This window comes from Cervus elaphus, chromosome 8, assembly GCF_910594005.1.
Source record: "Cervus elaphus chromosome 8, mCerEla1.1, whole genome shotgun sequence".
Lineage (NCBI taxonomy): Eukaryota > Metazoa > Chordata > Mammalia > Artiodactyla > Cervidae > Cervus > Cervus elaphus.
Window position 1 is genome coordinate 47,918,652 of NC_057822.1, and position 19,007 is coordinate 47,937,658.

At 36.1% G+C, this 19,007-nt stretch overlaps 1 protein-coding gene across 3 annotated transcripts in view; it reads left to right on the forward strand.

Annotated features, from left to right (window-relative positions):
* The window catches only part of SF3B1 (splicing factor 3b subunit 1), a 36,491-nt gene extending 18,021 nt beyond the window's left edge, over window positions 1-18,470 (forward strand). For 2 of the 3 annotated variants that reach the window (XM_043910496.1, XM_043910497.1), the window contains 19 exons: window positions 1,606-1,843; window positions 3,092-3,304; window positions 3,559-3,680; window positions 5,104-5,301; window positions 5,402-5,503; window positions 6,673-6,852; window positions 7,499-7,585; window positions 7,707-7,977; window positions 8,266-8,411; window positions 8,515-8,661; window positions 8,805-8,930; window positions 9,703-9,924; window positions 10,210-10,392; window positions 10,476-10,587; window positions 12,044-12,164; window positions 12,464-12,595; window positions 13,639-13,911; window positions 15,619-15,835; window positions 16,120-18,470. In XM_043910496.1, the coding sequence (XP_043766431.1) occupies window positions 1,606-1,843; window positions 3,092-3,304; window positions 3,559-3,680; window positions 5,104-5,301; window positions 5,402-5,503; window positions 6,673-6,852; window positions 7,499-7,585; window positions 7,707-7,977; window positions 8,266-8,411; window positions 8,515-8,661; window positions 8,805-8,930; window positions 9,703-9,924; window positions 10,210-10,392; window positions 10,476-10,587; window positions 12,044-12,164; window positions 12,464-12,595; window positions 13,639-13,911; window positions 15,619-15,835; window positions 16,120-16,278 (3,249 nt within the window). In that variant the 3' untranslated portion in view covers window positions 16,279-18,470. Of the gene's footprint in view, window positions 1-1,605; window positions 1,844-3,091; window positions 3,305-3,558; window positions 3,681-5,103; window positions 5,302-5,401; window positions 5,504-6,672; window positions 6,853-7,498; window positions 7,586-7,706; window positions 7,978-8,265; window positions 8,412-8,514; window positions 8,662-8,804; window positions 8,931-9,702; window positions 9,925-10,209; window positions 10,393-10,475; window positions 10,588-11,580; window positions 11,651-12,043; window positions 12,165-12,463; window positions 12,596-13,638; window positions 13,912-15,618; window positions 15,836-16,119 lie in introns of those variants that run through there. The other variant, XR_006342435.1, reaches the window with a different exon arrangement.
* The last annotated feature ends 537 nt before the right edge of the window (window positions 18,471-19,007 follow it).

The following is a 19,007-nucleotide window of genomic DNA, read 5'->3' on the forward strand; positions in this document are numbered from 1 at the left end:
GGACTTGATTCTGCAGAGAAATATTATTACTAAGTTAAATTCTGTGGTTGGCATTCAGTGTACATTTTTAAAACTGAGAAAAAGAACTTACCTTGTATCTCTTTAACAGAAAAGATAACCCAAGAGTTGATGTCTGTTTTATAAAAACTTTAGAGATTCAGACCATATTTTCTTTCATGCTTCTCATTTAACACAATTCCATTCTAATCATGTCTGTAGGAATTACAGTGGATAGTAGGAAGAATTTTTTCCTACCTGATTGAGCAGGAAGAGCAGTTGCCAAAAATATTTTTTTTTTTAACAGTTTATGTGCCTTGTTACTGTTCAGTGTTGTCCAGTCACTAAGTTGAGCCTGACCCTTCACGACCCCATGGACTTCAGCTCGCCAGGCTTCCCTGTCCTTCGCTATCTCCTGAAGTTTGCTCAGATTCATGTCCATTGAGGTGGTAATGTCATCTAACCATCTCATCATCTGTTGCTCCCTTCTCCTTCCCTCCTCCTTTCCCAGCCAGCATCAGGGTCTTTTCCAGTGAGTCAGCTCTTGACATCAGGTTACCAAAGGATTAGAGCTTCAGCATCAGTCCTTCCAATGAATATTCAGGGTTGATTTCCTTTAGGATTAACTGGTTTGATCTCCTTGCAGTCCAAGGGACTCTCAAGAGTCTTCTCCAGCACCACAATTTGAAAGCATTAATTCTTCGGTGCTTAGCCTTCTTTATGGTCCAACTGTTTATATGCTTTACTCACCTAATTAAGAATTTCTCAACCCTGATTAATATATAGAATCTTTTGAAAGAAAAAAACAACTGATTCTTATTTGCAAACATAAAGCTAAATAGAACTCTGGGTGGAGCATCCAACTTTAAAAGAAATATGTAAAAATATACTACAAAACTTATAGAATTATTTAAATACAAATTTTGTTTCCACTGATGACCTACCATTTTTGATATGATAGTGTCTGCATTGTGCAGGTTATTTTGCTATCACACTGTCTGATGCCGTATATCACTCACTACTTGTCTTTATTTGAACTACCATGGAACTTTTGATTAAGTCAGCTTCTAATTTTTTGTTTTCATTAATCTTGAGAGTAATATAAAGATGATTATAAATATAACCTCATTTCAAGGATTTGAAATTATGTGGCAGTATCAAGTTACAATTACTCAAGTGATTCAAAACATGCTTAAAATAATTAAACACATAAAATTGAACAAAAATACAAAAATATTCTTAGTGGGAAATTTGGTGCTTAAGTTTCTAAGCCCCAGATTTGAGAGGTGTATATCATTAGAACTGAAAGTTTTTGAGATCTCAACAGAGAAACTTTAATGTTTTCTCAAAGTTAACAGAGCCATTAGTGGCATAACAAGATTATTACCCAAAATATGTTGTTTTTTTAAGCTAGGGCTTTTTTCATTGCTTTAAATTAAATCTTTAAATTGTTTTTAGTCATAAACATGTTTGCTTAGAAAGTAGGTATCTTTTAAGCAGAAGGATAATCTACTCTCTTAATCATGAATTGAAACATTTAATTTTTTTTTAAGTTTTCTAGTTACTTTCATGTGGATGTCTGAAATAAAAATGTTTTACTCTGTTAAGACCCCTGGACATACCCCTTCCTTAAGATGGGATGAAACACCAGGTCGTGCAAAGGGAAGCGAAACTCCTGGAGCAACTCCAGGCTCAAAAATATGGGATCCTACCCCTAGTCACACACCTGCGGGAGCTGCTACTCCTGGACGAGGCGATACACCAGGCCATGCAACACCAGGCCATGGAGGCGCAACTTCCAGTGCTCGTAAAAACAGATGGGATGAGACCCCCAAAACAGAAAGAGGTACTTCTAGTGGAATCTGGGCATGTGTTTGGGTAAAAGGCTGATTTGATGAGTGGTATGTCTGTGGGTGAAACTCAGTTCTTCTGGTCCTGGATAGACAGATAAATAACCAGATGTTTTCGGGACAGTTTAAGAACTGAGCAGATTATATGTGTAAATCTTTTCCCTTCTTAAAGAGGTTTAAGATTTATTTTAGGAGGAACATTTCTTGTTGCTTAGTCGCTAAATTGTGTCCCACTCTTTTGTGACTCCATGGACTGTAGCCCTGCCAGGCTTCTCTGTCCATGGGATTTCCCAGACAAGAATACTGGAGTGGGTTGTCACCTGCAGGGGATCTTCCTGAACCAGGGATCGAACCTGCGTCTCCTGCATTACAGGTGGATTCTTTACTGCTGAGCCTGAGCCATCAGGGCTTCCCAGGAAGAACATTAGGAGAACATGAAGTTTATAGGCCATAATCTATACTCTATTGTAGTATAATAACATCAATTATTGTCATGTAATATCATCGTTATTGTACATATGTCAAGTTTGCTATTTTACTCATTTTAAGGGTATGATTTAGTAGCATTAAGTACATTCATGTGTTGTGCAGCCATTATCACTATCATTTCTAGAACTTTCTCATTGCAAATAAAAGCTGAACCCATTAAACAATAACTCGCCATTCTTTCTCATCCCAGCGTCTGGTAACCTCTCATCTACTTTTTGTCTGTGTAAATTTGCCTAAATCTTGTTGTTTGTATGAATTCTCTGAAGCTGTGAGAATAGTTTTTGAAAGTTAAGATTTAATAGTATATCTGCTATATTAAAAACTTATGAAGAATGTTTAATGATAGGGCAGAGTGCTTTAACACATAATGTAGGGAATTCTCTGTAGTCCGGTGATTAGGACTCAGTGCTTTCCCTGCAGGGGCCTGGGTTCAATCCCTAGTCAGGGACTTGAGATTCCGCAAACCACATACCCCCTCCTCCTCCTCCCGCAAAAACAGTACTGTAATGGATAAGAGAAGCAGTATAAAATTGCACATGCAGAGTAACCTCACTCTGGAAAAATGAAAAATGGCTCAAGATACACAAAGTGGCTATTTCTGGGTTGTGGTATTATGAGTGATTAAAAAAATTCTTTGCTCCTGTTTCCTTTTCTTGTTTCTGAACTTCATCAGTTTGAGTTTGTTAACTCTTTGAGAATAGTCATTTTTTGACAGTGGTTAAAATTTTAGGCTTATTCACTCTTTTTCTTTAAAGATACTCCTGGGCATGGAAGTGGCTGGGCTGAAACTCCTCGAACGGATCGAGGTGGAGATTCCATTGGTGAAACGCCAACTCCCGGAGCCAGTAAAAGAAAGTCACGTTGGGATGAGACGCCAGCTAGCCAGATGGGTGGGAGCACACCTGTTCTGACCCCTGGGAAGACGCCAATCGGCACACCAGCCATGAACATGGCCACCCCTACTCCAGGTAGACACTTTATCATTGGAAATAATTTTTTTTTCCTGTTAGTGTTTTGAACTTTTTGTTTGTGGTTTTCTGTGTGTTATTAATGCCTATTTTTAGCAAGAATAACAGGACATAAAAGGAAGTCTTGAGTTTATAATATAAAAATGAATGTTAGAATTTATCTTAACTGTCTTAAATATCCAATCCCAAGGACCTATGTAATGATAAAAATCTTGCGCTATATAGATTATTACAGATACTTGCTTTTTTGGTAGGTCACATAATGAGTATGACTCCTGAGCAGCTTCAGGCTTGGCGGTGGGAGCGCGAAATTGATGAGAGAAATCGCCCATTGTCTGATGAAGAATTAGATGCTATGTTCCCAGAAGGATATAAGGTAATAACAACACGAATCTGGTTTTTAGAATGTGGATTTGCGGGGGAGAGGTGCACCATGAGGCTTGTAGGATATCAATTCCCAGTCATTCTGGGGCTGAGGATTGATCCCGGCAGTGAAAGTGACAAGTCCTAACCATTGGACCATCAGGGAATTGCCTGGTTTTTGTTTTAAATATTCTTTGAAAATATTAACTGGTCGAGTTTGCATTGGTCTTGCCCAAATTTACTACTTTGTTTCATTCTTTAGATATTTCCAAGTGTGTTTCATTTCCACATTAGATCATGGTTATTTTACTTGATGTCTCACAAGATCCTGCGTATTTAGTTCATGGATTGCCAGTGAACACAAAGAATGTTCTTGCTTTACCATAGCAACTTGAAGTATAAAATTTTGTTAGGTACCTCTGACTCAAGGACCTTTTGATGGTCTAAACGTGGTCATATAACTGATGTGTTATAATCAGGGCTGGAACCTAAGTAATTTGATGGTCTTTACTGGGCCTTTTCTGCCAGTGTCTATTGCTTTTTAACAGTTTTATGTATTTTCCCCTCTCTCCTCATTAGGTTTGTACTAGAGTATTTTTTTTTAAGTATGCATGAATTAACTTCTTCATAACTTTTTGTAATCTTGGATGGGGAAGGTCCCCTGGAGAAGGAAATGGCAACCCACTCCAGTGTTCTTGCCTGGAAAATCCCATGGACAGAGGAATCCTGGTGCATGCAGTACAGTCCATGGGGTCACAGAGTCGGACACGACCTAGCGAGTAAATCACCACAAATTTCCATGTAATACTGTGGGTATAGTCACTCTCCAGCCTCCTGTTGACTGCCTGAGTGTGTGTCTCAATTTCACTCATTGATTTCTTTATAAGTACAAGGGGAAAATCCTCCCTTGTGAATATTGAGTGAATTTTTTTATTTTAGTCAAATGGTGTGTGTTTATAGGGCTTTGCTCTTTGCTCAACATTTTGGATTTTTATGCAATTACTCATTTTTGTACAGTCTTAAAAGAGATTTGCTTTTGTAGCGCAGAGATTTCCATTAATTAATTTTAAATTTTTTATTAATCTTTTATGCATTCTGTGTACTTTGTGAGCTTATTTGCATTTATATGATACTGGTTCACCAATATGTTATATAGACTAATGTTTGAAAGTGATGAGAATTTTGTAAGCCTGCTTCATGTATCTCATTTCCCCACACTTTTAATACACTTAATCTAAATTTAAATTTGATGAGAAAGAGTAATACTTGCTATATATTTTAAACATACAATTAAAATAGAAAAATGAGATTTATGTTAATTGATGTTAATTCTTCTGTCTAAGCAAAAAGCTTCTTACGTGCACATATTATTCATTTTTGTTATCATTTACTATATAAAGCTAAGAAAGTCCTAAACTGTCTTTTAATTGTATTAGGTACTTCCTCCTCCAGCTGGATATGTTCCTATTCGAACTCCAGCTCGAAAGCTGACCGCAACTCCAACACCTTTGGGTGGTATGACAGGTTTCCACATGCAAACGGAAGATAGAACTATGAAAAATGTTAATGACCAACCATCTGGAAATCTTCCGTTTTTAAAACCTGATGATATTCAGTACTTTGATAAACTTTTGGTAAGTGATAATAACAGATATAAAATACTAACTTTTCATTTAGCAGTTACAAGTTATCACATCTCCACTAACCTTTAAATTTTTTACTTTTTACTGTTAGGTTGATGTCGATGAATCAACTCTTAGTCCAGAAGAGCAAAAAGAGAGAAAAATAATGAAGTTGCTTTTAAAAATTAAGAATGGAACACCTCCTATGAGAAAGGTAAGTACCAGTTTGTTAAATCATCATGTTCATTATAATCTTAGAGATTCTCCATTTTATCCTCTAAGCCTTTGAAACATGCCGAAGATAAGAGAATTAGTAGAGTTATGTGGGAAATTAGTATCATATGTGGTTTGAAAATGGTCCTTTAGGAGAACTTTAGGAGTTTTACCTTATACTGATGTGACTCTTTCTATTAAATTACCCTTTTTTTCTTATATTTTTTCATTTTTTTTTAGTGACGGTATAGTTGATTTACAGTTTTGTGCTAATCTCTGCTGCACAGCAAAGTGACTCAGCTATATTCGTATATATATTCTTTTTTAGTGTTCTTTTCCATTACGGTTTATCACAGGGTATTGAGTACAGTTCCCTGTGCTATACACTAGGACCTTGTTTTCTATCCTTTCTAAATGTAATGGTTTGCATTCTACCAACCCCAGACTCAGTCCATCCCACCCACCCCCTAACCACAAGTCTGTTTGTTGTGTCTGTTTTGTTGATAGGTTCGTTTGTGTTATATTTTAGATTCCACCTTTAAGTGATATTGTGTGGTATTTGTCTTTCTCTTTCTGACTTACTTCAGTAGTAATCCTTAGTTGCCCCCATGTTGTTGCAGATGACGTTGTTTTGTTCTTGTTATGGATGAGTAGTGTTCTGTTGTAAACATGCATCATATCTGTCCATTTCTCTCTCAGTGAGCATTCGGGTGGTTTCCACAGCCTGGCTACTGTGACCAGAGCTGCTGTGCACATAGGTGGTGTGTGTATCTGTTTGAATTGGAGTTTTGTCTGGATGTATGCCCAGGAGTGGGATGCCGGATCCTATGATAATTCTATTTTTAGTTTTCTGAGGAGCCTCCATACTGATTTCACAATGGCTACACCAGCGTGCATGCCCACCAGTAGTGTAGGAAGGTTCCCTTTTCTCCACACCTTCTCTAGCATTCAGTTACCCTGTTAGAATTATCTGAAAACATTGATTAAGCCTTTATCACAGGAGTTCAAACTTCAGAGTAATTTTGATGGGAATGAACACATACTTCTGTACGTAAAATATCCGTGAAGTTTACACTAAAATATTCAGTTACAGAAAACCATGGAGTAATTATTTTGCTCCCATTCAAAATGCTTGTAATCCAGAAACCTACCTTTTACTCTTTCTTCCAGGCTGCATTGCGTCAGATTACTGATAAAGCTCGTGAATTTGGAGCTGGTCCTTTGTTTAATCAGATTCTTCCTCTGCTGATGTCACCTACACTTGAGGATCAAGAGCGCCATTTACTTGTGAAAGTTATTGATAGAATATTATACAAACTTGATGACTTAGTTCGACCATATGTACACAAGGTTTGTTCTTCAGTTGTGTTTCTAATGACTTGATATATTTTGATATAAAAAGAATTCATAATTTTTTTTTACCAACTTATCAATAGATGTATTTGTGAAATGTAAAAATTCTTAAAAGTAACAACTGATGCTATACATTTACAATAAAAAAAGGAAACTTCAGCTCCTTTTAAAGAATACTCAGTTAACCATTGTTTCATTTACATGCCCTCAGACCTTTTTATTTGCATGTAGGTACATATACAAATACGTGTATAAATAGATGTAACTTTTGGCCATCCTGTATAATGGGTTCATAGTACTCATATTTTTAATTTGCTTTTATTGATATTAGGATGTGAAAATGTATGTTCCTGTATCATTAGCCATTTAGTACTAAGAACCATCTTTTTGCTGATGGTAATTATGGCTTAGAATTGTAAAATGCAGATAGGGGGGTGTGTGTATGTTGTATTTAATAATTTTTGTATTACCATTTCTCCCAAATACTGATTTTTATGTTGGGTTTAAAGTTGTGTGATTAAAATTCTTAATTTGTCCCTTAATTAACACATTCCTGGAAATTAAAATTTTCTTTATATGTACTCTGTTACATGAGCATTGCACCAGTAACTGGTGTGAAAATGTAGCTCCTTCTCTTTTTCAGATCCTAGTGGTCATTGAGCCATTGTTGATTGATGAAGATTACTACGCTCGAGTGGAAGGCAGAGAGATTATTTCTAATTTGGCAAAGGTATTTATGTTTCTGGAAAAGAAAGTTTTATACTTGTTGATAGGATTATTCAATTTTAGAACAAAATGATTGAAGGTTAATGTTATCAACTCATTATTATCATTTTTTCTTGAACTTTCAGGCTGCTGGACTGGCTACTATGATCTCTACCATGAGACCTGATATAGACAACATGGATGAGTATGTCCGTAACACAACAGCTCGAGCTTTTGCTGTTGTAGCCTCTGCTCTGGGCATTCCTTCATTATTGCCTTTCTTAAAAGCTGTGTGCAAAAGCAAGAAGTCCTGGCAAGCGAGACATACTGGTATAAAGATTGTACAGCAGATAGCTATTCTCATGGGCTGTGCCATCTTGCCGCATCTCAGAAGTTTAGTTGAAATCATTGAACATGGTAAGTTGTAGGATAACTTTTGTTTTCAGATAGGTTTCCTGAAATTTGGGCTACTGATTTTTGAAGAGAGAAGTGGAAGGTGACCTACATAAACACCATATAGTTTATGATTTGTAATAGCTGCTAATAGGCTGTAGTTCATCCTGGTTTTTGCCTAACTTTGTCCAGTGTGAACAGATTCTGCAGTTTGACTAAGTGGTTAGATGTATTGCCGGGATCTCAGTAGTACTATCTGAGTTAAAATTAGGCAATGTTGCTTAGTTGAAACCTGTGTTTGGCTTTCTATAGGTCTTGTGGATGAGCAGCAGAAAGTTCGGACCATTAGCGCTTTGGCCATTGCTGCCTTGGCTGAAGCAGCAACCCCTTATGGTATCGAATCTTTTGATTCTGTGTTAAAGCCTCTATGGAAGGGTATCCGCCAACACAGAGGAAAGGTAAATTCACCAGTTTGGTTGTGTTTTTTATTTGTACTCATTGAAGTTCAAGTTACCTAAATCTAATTTACTAAGTATATATATATTTTTTATTTTAAAATAGGGTCTTGCCGCTTTCTTAAAGGCTATTGGGTATCTTATTCCTCTCATGGATGCAGAATATGCCAACTACTATACTAGAGAAGTGATGTTAATTCTTATTCGAGAATTCCAGTCTCCTGATGAAGAAATGAAGAAAATTGTGCTAAAGGTACTTGTTCCAGATTGTTCCATATTTATTAATCTAAATTGGATATGTTTCATTGTTGAAAGAGAATTCTATATCATTAAAAAATATATTTTAGACCAGGACTGTGTGTGCTGCTATTATTATTATTTTTTTGAACATTTTAGGTGGTAAAGCAGTGTTGTGGAACAGATGGTGTAGAAGCAAACTACATTAAAACAGAGATCCTTCCTCCCTTTTTTAAACACTTTTGGCAACATAGAATGGCTTTGGATAGAAGAAATTACCGACAGGTAAGTTTTTATTGTTGAACATTTTCAGAAATTCTTTCAATTAATCCATTAGTTTGATTACATATTACATAAATCATACTTTGCCTTGAGGATCTCATAGATTGTTTGCTTGATTGTGAAAGAGGATGGATTTTAGTCAGCAAGTCAATTTTCATTTTGAGTTTGCATTCTAGAATAAATAGCCAACTATGAATTGACATTTTTATCTAGTAAATGAACTACTTAATCTGGCTTAAATGAAGCATGAATATAATCTTAACCTTAATCCCCTTGACATAGACTCATACTTAATTTTTTTGGCCACCTTTTTCTTAAAGTTTTATTATTTAAAAAAAAGTGGTTTTGGTTGTGCTGGATCTTTGTTGCTGCTCTTGGACTTTGTCTAGTTGTAGTGAGCAGGGGGCTCCTTTTTGTTGCGGGGCATGGGCTTCTCATTCTGGTGGCTTCTCTTGTTGTGGAGCTCTGGCTCATGGGTTCTTGGGCTTCAGTAGTTGCAGCACATGGACTCCAAAGTGTGGGCTCAATAATTATGTGCACAGGCTTAGTTGGTCTGGGCATGTGGGATCTTCCCTGGCCATGCCCTCTGCATTGGCAGGCAGATTCTTACCCACTGTACCACCAGGGACGGTCCCGTCTAAAGTTTTAATAGTAGGAGCCAGCTGTTTTCGGCACACTGAGTAGCTAAATAGTATCCTTAGAATATTCCATCTTCATGATGTCTCTGTATTTCCTTGGAAAAGCAGTAAATTAATTTTTCCCTCCTCGTTTTTAGTTAGTTGATACTACTGTGGAGTTGGCAAACAAAGTCGGTGCAGCAGAGATTATATCCAGGATCGTGGATGATCTGAAGGACGAGGCGGAGCAGTACAGAAAGATGGTGATGGAGACCATCGAGAAAATCATGGGCAACTTGGGAGCAGCCGATATTGATCATAAGCTTGAGGAACAACTGATTGATGGCATTCTTTATGCTTTCCAAGAACAGACTACAGAGGTAATGATACTAATTACTATGGCAAGTTGCCATTGGCTCTCATATTTGTAAAAAGGAGTTTCAAGCAAATATTATCACTAAAGAGTAATTAAAAGTTTTAAATGCCCATGTGTATGCAGTTAACTACAAAGAAATGTGCTTCTGCATCACATTTTTAGAATGGATTTTTGGAAGCTGAATATTAGTATATTTTAACTGTTTTGTCACAAACTGAATTCTTGTTCACATTGAATATAGTTTTTAAATTTAACTTGGCCTTTTTTTTTTTTAATTTTACTTTATAAGGACTCAGTAATGTTGAACGGCTTTGGTACAGTGGTCAATGCTCTCGGCAAACGAGTCAAACCTTACTTGCCTCAGATCTGTGGTACAGTTTTGTGGCGTTTAAATAACAAATCAGCAAAAGTTAGGCAGCAGGCAGCTGACTTGATCTCTCGAACAGCTGTTGTCATGAAGACTTGTCAAGAGGTAAACTTTTATATCAGATTCTTAATTATTCACCAAAAGAAATAGCATAAACAGTAACATTTCATCTTTTTTTTTTTTAACAGGAAAAATTGATGGGACATTTGGGTGTTGTTTTGTATGAGTATTTGGGTGAAGAGTACCCTGAAGTCTTAGGCAGCATTCTTGGAGCACTGAAGGCCATTGTAAATGTAATAGGTATGGTATTCGTTGGTTATCGAAGAATTTTTTGTTTTTTGCTTTTTAAAACTTCTTTGGATTTTTTGAAAGTAAAATACAGAATCCTATTTAGGAGTTGAGTGATGATATCTGTTACAGTTTTTTAACTACTAAAAAATATAGTTAAGTTGGGATGTCACAAGAATCTTACCTCCCAAAACCTATTTATATTTTACTTTAAAAGAGAAAAGAGGGCAAGTTTTAGGACCTGAAAGAGAGGAGCGAGAATAGTCACAACTCAAAAACTTTGAAGTCATGGGGTAAGAGGGCCCTAAAAATACAGTGTCTCACCTGGAATATGTAGGAGGGCAGTGGTGGGTGGAGAGAACTCTGAAATTTTAAGACTAAATATGGTATATTTACTCAACTTGAATAAAATGGTTATGGTAGGTTTTCCTGCTTGCCATTAAGTTCGAGGAATGATAACGAGGGAGAAAAGTGAATCGATCAAATAATCTCGTTATTTAAATCCAATTCTTTTAAACTGCCCTTTCAGCTTTTTACCCAAAGTTAAAACAAGTAAATTCTTTTGGGTGTGGAGAATAAAGCTTTTATTCTTTAAAGGTCTTAATGATGGAGCAGTAAATATGGTCTTGTGTTTTATGTTTCATTGTAATTGAATAGAACTATTGCAGACTTGTGCAGAGTTTAGAGGGGCAGAAATAATCTTATCAGGAGGTTGAAATAAGCCACTATTTTTCTCATTTTAGTAAGGGGTTTTTATGCAATATAGGAGGTCTTTGAACCATTGCATTTACATATAAATCGCAGTTGAGCCCTGTCCTCTATATTTGGAGATATTTGCTAAAAATCAGTTACTTGGCCACTTGTGGGGCTCTGGTTTGCAGGGAATTATAAACCATATTGTTGGTCAGAGAAACATGGGAAAAGCAATGGAGAGAGAATCAGAGCAAGCAGTTCTAGTTAGAACAAGAGCCCCTGCCAGCTGCCTCCTTTTTTCTCTCTTCATAGGTGTAAATACCATCCAAGTATGCCCTGCATTGCAGGGAGACTGGAGATCTGTTTGTTTTGCAGTTAAAGGGTAAGGGGGCCCTTTCTGGAAAATTTTGCTTTAATTTACATGTCTCCCTCTGGCTTATATTGTTGTGTATGGCCGGAACATAAGCTGTCCCCATATTTAAATGTCAGTGTACAAATACATTTCAGAACTAAATGGAATTTTTTTGTTGTTGAGTATCCATCATTCTTTAAATCACTTCACTAATTTCTTTCATTTTTATACATAATCAGAAGTTGTTAATGAAAAGTTAAAAATTCTGCGTTTGGTCAGAATCTGGGACTTTTTCTTTCCATAGGCAGCTGTAAGTTTGTATTTATGCCTGGTCACATATATTACATTGTTAAGTAAAAGATAAAATGAGCAAAGCTTGCAGTTTACATGTTAATTGATAGTGTGTTGACTTTTGTTAAATAGGTATGCATAAGATGACCCCACCAATTAAAGATCTGCTGCCTAGACTCACCCCCATCTTAAAGAATAGGCATGAAAAAGTACAGGAGAATTGTATTGATCTTGTTGGGCGTATTGCTGATAGGTAAGCAGATTACCTAAATATTTTTATAAGTAGTATTGGTTTTCACATTTTTATTCACTTTGCAAATTTGCTAATATAGTCAGGCTAATATTTTCAGTGAAATTTCAGTTTGATAATGAGGGAGTAGCAGTATATTTTTAAATTTTGCTTTTATTTAAAAATAATCCATCTCTTCTGAACAGTAATAACTTATATAAGGCTTAAAATGAGTTGGTAATCATGTTTTGAGAACTGAATTTGTAAATTTACCTTTTAAAACTTACTGTCACAAACAAATTAACTTTTATTTTTAAAACTAGGGGAGCTGAATATGTGTCTGCAAGAGAATGGATGAGGATTTGCTTTGAGCTTTTAGAGCTCTTAAAAGCTCACAAAAAAGCTATTCGTAGAGCCACAGTCAACACATTTGGTTATATTGCAAAGGCCATTGGGTGAGTATTATTTACGTCTATGTAGTTTTTTTTTTACTTTATAGTAGACTGATTTAGTGTTAAAAGATGTTTCTGTAAGCTCTTTCAAGGTAAGGTATGAGTAATGCAGTTAAAATAGACTAACTACTGACCTTCAGTTTTTGAAATGTTTTCTTTCATCTTCAGTTGATTTCAAACAAGGGTATAAAATTTCATTTAATAACACTTCAGTGTTTTCAGAGAGGGAAACATTTCAGAGGGATTTTGGACTTTGTTGATTCTTTTTGGTTATTGTTTAAAATATTAAGGCCAGTTCTTTTTGGATATTGCTAAAACAGTTAACATAGTTTACTTCTCATGTTAATACTTCATGTGTTTTGAAAATATTTTTCTAGAATTAATCCACGGACAACTAAAAATTATAGCTATTTTGTTAGATAATCTGTAGTTATTTGCTTTCACTCCACCAGAACCGAACTAGAACAGACATTGTAGAAAATGAGATATTTCATGTACATATGGCAGAATAACAAGATATTCTCAAACATAACAAAAGTTGATTATATAATTAGAGTCTCCCCCACCCCTCTTTTGGTAGAGCTGTAGTATGTTTTCATTTGTGCTGAAAGTCAAGCAGTTTGCAGTGAACAGCTGTGCTAATATAGCCTTTTAGTTCCTGTGTCCCTTTAACTTTGTGGTAAGATAAATCCTTAAAGAAGGAGAATAAATGTGGTAAAGGTGTGTGGGTGGGAAGATGAAAGGAAAACAGATTTTTGTATGTCATGGAATGGGAGACCACGTTCTGACTACTCAAAGAATTACTCAGACTAAACATGTAATGAAATTTCTTTTTATTTCAGGAAATTTATTAAAAACTAATTATATTTGAAAATGAATCTATTTGAATATTTTCATTGAACATTTTAATTAAAATGAAGTTCTTAAGTAGAAACAGTAATGCCATAGCGTAAAATTACTGAGTTCCCATCCTTTGATTATTTTTCTTAACCTCTGAAAAAATTTTGACTTGTATACTAACAGTTTGCTGACACATTTTTTTCCAGCCCTCATGATGTATTGGCTACACTTCTCAACAACCTAAAAGTTCAGGAAAGGCAGAACAGAGTTTGTACAACTGTGGCCATAGCTATTGTTGCTGAAACATGTTCACCCTTCACAGTGCTGCCTGCCTTAATGAATGAATACAGAGTTCCTGAACTGAATGTTCAAAATGGAGTGTTAAAATCACTTTCCTTCTTGTTTGAATATATTGGTGAAATGGGAAAGGACTACATTTATGCTGTAACACCACTACTTGAGGATGCTTTAATGGATAGGTAAGTGACTTGAACTAAGCACAAGAAAATAGTTAATTCTTTTATTTTAGAACTTAATGAAGTAATCATTACAGGACCTGCTTGTTGTGGTGTAGTTAAAGAAGGGACTACTAGCCTGGATTTTTATGAAACTATAAATGTGACTATTATCTCCAAATAAGGTATATGATATAGGACTTTTCCTGGTGGCCCTGTGGCTAAGAATCCACCTGCCAATACAGGGGACATCGGTTCAGTCCCTGGTCTGGGAAGATCCCAGTGCCATGAGGCAACTAAGCCCGTACCCTGCAACTGCTAAGCCCGTACCCTGCAGCAAGAGAAGTCACCACAATTAAGAAAGTCACCCCTGCTCTCTGCCCTAGAGAAAGCCCTTGTGCAGCAACAAAGACTCTCCCTGCACAGCCAAAGGGAAAAAAGATACATACTGTAGTGGTTCCCCCAGTTTTTCCCCAAGTGTGCCCCGTCTTTGTTTTAAACACCCCCCCCCCTTTTTTGGCCATGTTAGGAGGTTTGTGAAATCTTAGTTAGCTGACCAGGGATTGAACCCTGGCACCAATAGTGGAAGCACTGAGTCCTAGCAACTGGACCATCAGGAAATTTCCAGTCAACTTTTGTTTTAAAAAGATGATGAGCATGAGCTTATTGATATAACGAAGAGACCTGATCTTTTTAGCTTTTTGTTATGGCAGGTGAAGCAGAGACACTTTTAACTACTGAACACAGCCTGCCAGAGCCACACTGTTGTCACTGCAGGCCTGCAGTTATTCAGATGGTGACCCCTGATAAAGTATTGCTTGAGGTGATTGGTCGAGTCCTAATACCAAGAAACTTAGTTGGGAAATTTACCAAGGAGGAATACAGCTTCATTATAATCTGTGCCTGATAGATTATTATAATAAATAAGAAATAAAGAGATGCTAGTAACTAAGTAGGTTCAGGTGTTTTTTTTTTTCTCTTAAGGTTTAAGAGAAAAAGATGTTTTTTTTCCTCTTAAATACTTTTAAGGTTCTCTTCCTGCCTTTGAGGGTAAAACGTTTGAACTTGTTTTTATACCTGTCATAGACCTTTATCTGATACTTGTACTCAGTTGAATAAATTGTGGAATAAATAAGTCAATGATTTGTCATAAAGTCAGTCAAAACATGGGAGGTGATAAAAGTTCTTTTTTCTGGGTTTGAAAAAATTATTAGTCCTTCTCTTCCTTTTCCCCAAATTGAATTCTTGAATGAATCTTTTTAAAAAACCACAAGGAAAAAAAAAAAACAAAACCACAAGGGAAGGGATTTAATCTCAATTTAGTTATCTACTGTATATAGTATTGAATTACTTTCAAAGATTTTAAATTTACAGAGTTTAAAATGAGATATTAATCATTCGTATGTTAAGAGTCGTGTATCCCCTCTTATTTTTAGTAGCTTGCAAAAATATACATTGTGCTGGGCCTTCTTGCTCATATTACTCTGAAAGAAAAGTACAGCTTATTTTTGAGCCATAGTGAGCAGATTTGAATCATTAAAGCAAAAGTTCTCAAGTAGAATCATTAGTCACTCTAGAGGTATCCTATGTCAGATACATGAGATATAAGGATGACTCTGCATCCATTCCAAGCATTGAATTTGTGATTTAGTTTCTTAACGGGCAGGCAAGTATTTTCTGTGAAATTAACACTGCATCTTAATAGAAAGCTTTTTTCCCTCTCCATTACAGGGACCTTGTACACAGACAGACTGCTAGTGCAGTGGTGCAACACATGTCACTTGGGGTTTATGGATTTGGTTGCGAAGATTCGCTCAATCACTTGTTGAACTATGTATGGCCCAATGTGTTCGAGACATCTCCCCATGTAATTCAGGCAGTTATGGGCGCCCTGGAGGGCCTGAGAGTTGCTATTGGACCATGTAGAATGCTACAGTATTGTTTACAGGTAGGTTAAAGATTTTTTAAACAGTACTCATTGAAAAAATAATTTAGTTGAATTAACTCACTGTCCCTAATTATCATTTAGGGAGGATATATTTGTGCCATATGGGAAAACAGTTATGAGGGGAGAGAAGATTAGATTTTTGTCCTTAGCCACTGCAGTTTTATGCAATTGACATCTTTTTTTTCTCTCTCAAAGGGAGATGTTTAGAACCACATCTTTATGGTTTGTTTGTTGTGTTAAGGTTATGTAGTTATTGAAATAATGTAACCTTTTAATTATTCTAGGGTTTGTTTCACCCAGCCCGGAAAGTCAGAGATGTGTATTGGAAAATTTACAACTCCATTTACATCGGTTCACAGGATGCTCTCATAGCACATTACCCAAGAATCTACAACGATGATAAGAACACCTATATTCGTTACGAACTTGACTATATCTTGTAACTTTATTGTTTATTTTGTGTTTAATGCACAGCTGTTTCACACATTAAACTTGCTTTGATTTGGTGATGTAAACTTTTAAACATTGCAGATCAGCGTAGAACTGGTCATAGAGGAAGAGCTAGAAACCCAGTAGCATGATTTTTAAATAACCTTTGTTTTTGATGTTAAGCAGTAAACGCCAGTAGTGACCACGAACAGTGATGACACACACTATGCTGGAGGGCTTTCGTTTTTAATTCATGTTTATGAAGATTTAGAATTCATTCCTTGTGTTTAAAGGGAATGTTTAATTGAGAAATAAACATTTGTGTACAAAATGCTAACTCGTGTGTGTTTTTTGAACATGACTTGTAAAATGCGGAACTTTGATAAAGTACTGGTTTCTGTAGAATAAGTGACTTAATATCGTTTTCTGTCACCTGGTTTATAGAAAGTAGTTAGTAGAATACAAGCTATATAAAGTGATGGTATCTTTGTCAAAATTCCATTGCTCTGTTGATAAAGACATTAGGAAGAGTAGCTTTGGGGGTGTTAACCTCAAACTAGCACAACCCTTCCATCACCTTAGAAAATATAGCACCTTTGCTGAACTGTCTTTAATATTATTTTGCACTTGCATAGCGCCTTTCATCTCTTGATTTCTCAAAATGCTTATGAATTTGCTTAAGGGAAGTAATTCAAGTCATATCCAACTCTTGTTCTGTTTAGAATGTGGGAAAAGGAGCTTAAACTTCTCTCTGTAGGGAGTGCGGCTACCTCTAAGTCATGCTGGTTAGAATAAGACAGTCTTGGAGATCTTTGCCCGTGTCATGTCACAAGCCACTACCTATTAGGCGCCTACTGTGTGTCAGCCATTGTGGTTGGTTGTAGGGATGCAGAGGTGCTTCTGACCTGCCTCTTGCCTTTAAGAAATACAGTGTAATGGAAAAGGGGAAACATCTCGTTGCAGATTACTTATGTACTAATACTACACAATGGCAGCAGCTGAAATGTCTAGGTTTGCTTAGTTTTGCTTAAGTATCAGATAATATCAATCAATTATCAGATAATAATTGATCAATAGGTGCTGAGCATAAACTGAAATGCCATTCAAATCTAGAAGAACCAAGCATTAATAGAGTACTTTTTTTATAATAAAGTATAAACTTTTTTAGTTGTTAATCTTCCCATAGCTATTTTGGTTTATCTCCTTATGTAATAGTACTTAACGGGAATTCTGATGAGAAATGAGCTGCCGCAGCAGCCTAAATATACAATGGCTCTGCCACAGTAAGGAAAACCAATATCCTGAGATTAGGTTAATTTATTGAACTGTTAATACTTAGGGCTCCCTGTTTTGGAGGCTTAAACCTTGAGAAATAACTTATAATTGGCTGACTTGTACAAAATTGATATTGAGCATTAGCTGATCAGGCAGAATTAGTAACTAGTTTCTTATGTGACATAACTTCATGACAAATGTCAACGGTACAAAATTTCCAAATTCATCTATTTTTAGAAGTTACTGTAACGGTATCCCTAGTGCAACTTTAAATCTTGCTGTTCTCTTTTATGCTCGATGTCAAATGACCTTCAGTAATTACTAATTGTGAAAATTAAAGAATACAATGAAATTTCAAAGCCAAAATTTGCTTTTAAACCAGTCTTTGGAAAATTTAGTTACATATTCAAGTTCTTGCATAAGTTCAATTTGCTTTGGCCCTTGCTGTTTATGTAAAACGTCTATGATTTTTAGTGGCAGTGTGGAGCAAAGACAATTGGAAGTGGTTTTTTACTGATACAAAAACTTGAGGACAGAGAGGTGAGGCAAATACTGAGGCCTGTGATCGTAAAAGTTGGGACCAAATGACGCTCACAAATGTTTGAATTATTTTATATGCTTCTGGAATAAGGAAAGCATTTTGTGAGATACATATGTGAAAGACGCTATGTGAAGTTTTAACAAAGACTTTTTCTTTCGCACTTTCCTTTGGTGTTTCTTAAAGCCAAACTTAAAAAGGAAGAAATTAATGTTCTGAGGGGACAGTGGGTGGGTTTTTCTGTGGGCTTTTGTTGATTTTCCTGTGGGCCCTCTAATGGAATTGATCTCTCTGGCTGTTCAATTTTTTTCTTATTGTATTTTTAAAAGTTTGTTGTATGGTGCCCTGTGAGCATCAAGTACCACCAGATGAATAAAACTTATTATATCCAAAGTCTTAGACCAGTTTTTAATCTTAGTTGACTTTGTATTATTACTGCACTACACTGTTGTGGTTGTGCCATTTTAATGGTATTGAACTCTGGGGTTTTTTTTCCAATTAAGGGGACTTAATGTTGAAAAACCAAAGAATACTGGTTTTTAATAAAGAACTGAAAAAAACAGTTGGAGCCATATAGGTTCAGTTGTTTGGTCCTCTGGTGTTCAGTGCTTCCTAAATCTTACAAGCTTAGATAAAGCAGAAATTACAGCTGGGTTTTCAACCTTGGCATTATTGACATTTTGGGCCAGACACATCTATTGTGTGGGTCACTTTGCGGGCATTGTAGGATGTACAGTATCCCTGACTATCCAGTAGATGGCAACACCACCCCCACCCCAGTTGTGATAACCAAAAATGCCTCCAGATACTGTCTCATGTATCCTGGAGTGCAAAATCTCCCTAGCTTGAGAACTATTTTGATACTTGTTTAAGCAGGACTCACATATGTCTGATGAAAGGGTCATGTAAAAAAGCATTTCATTTTAGGTA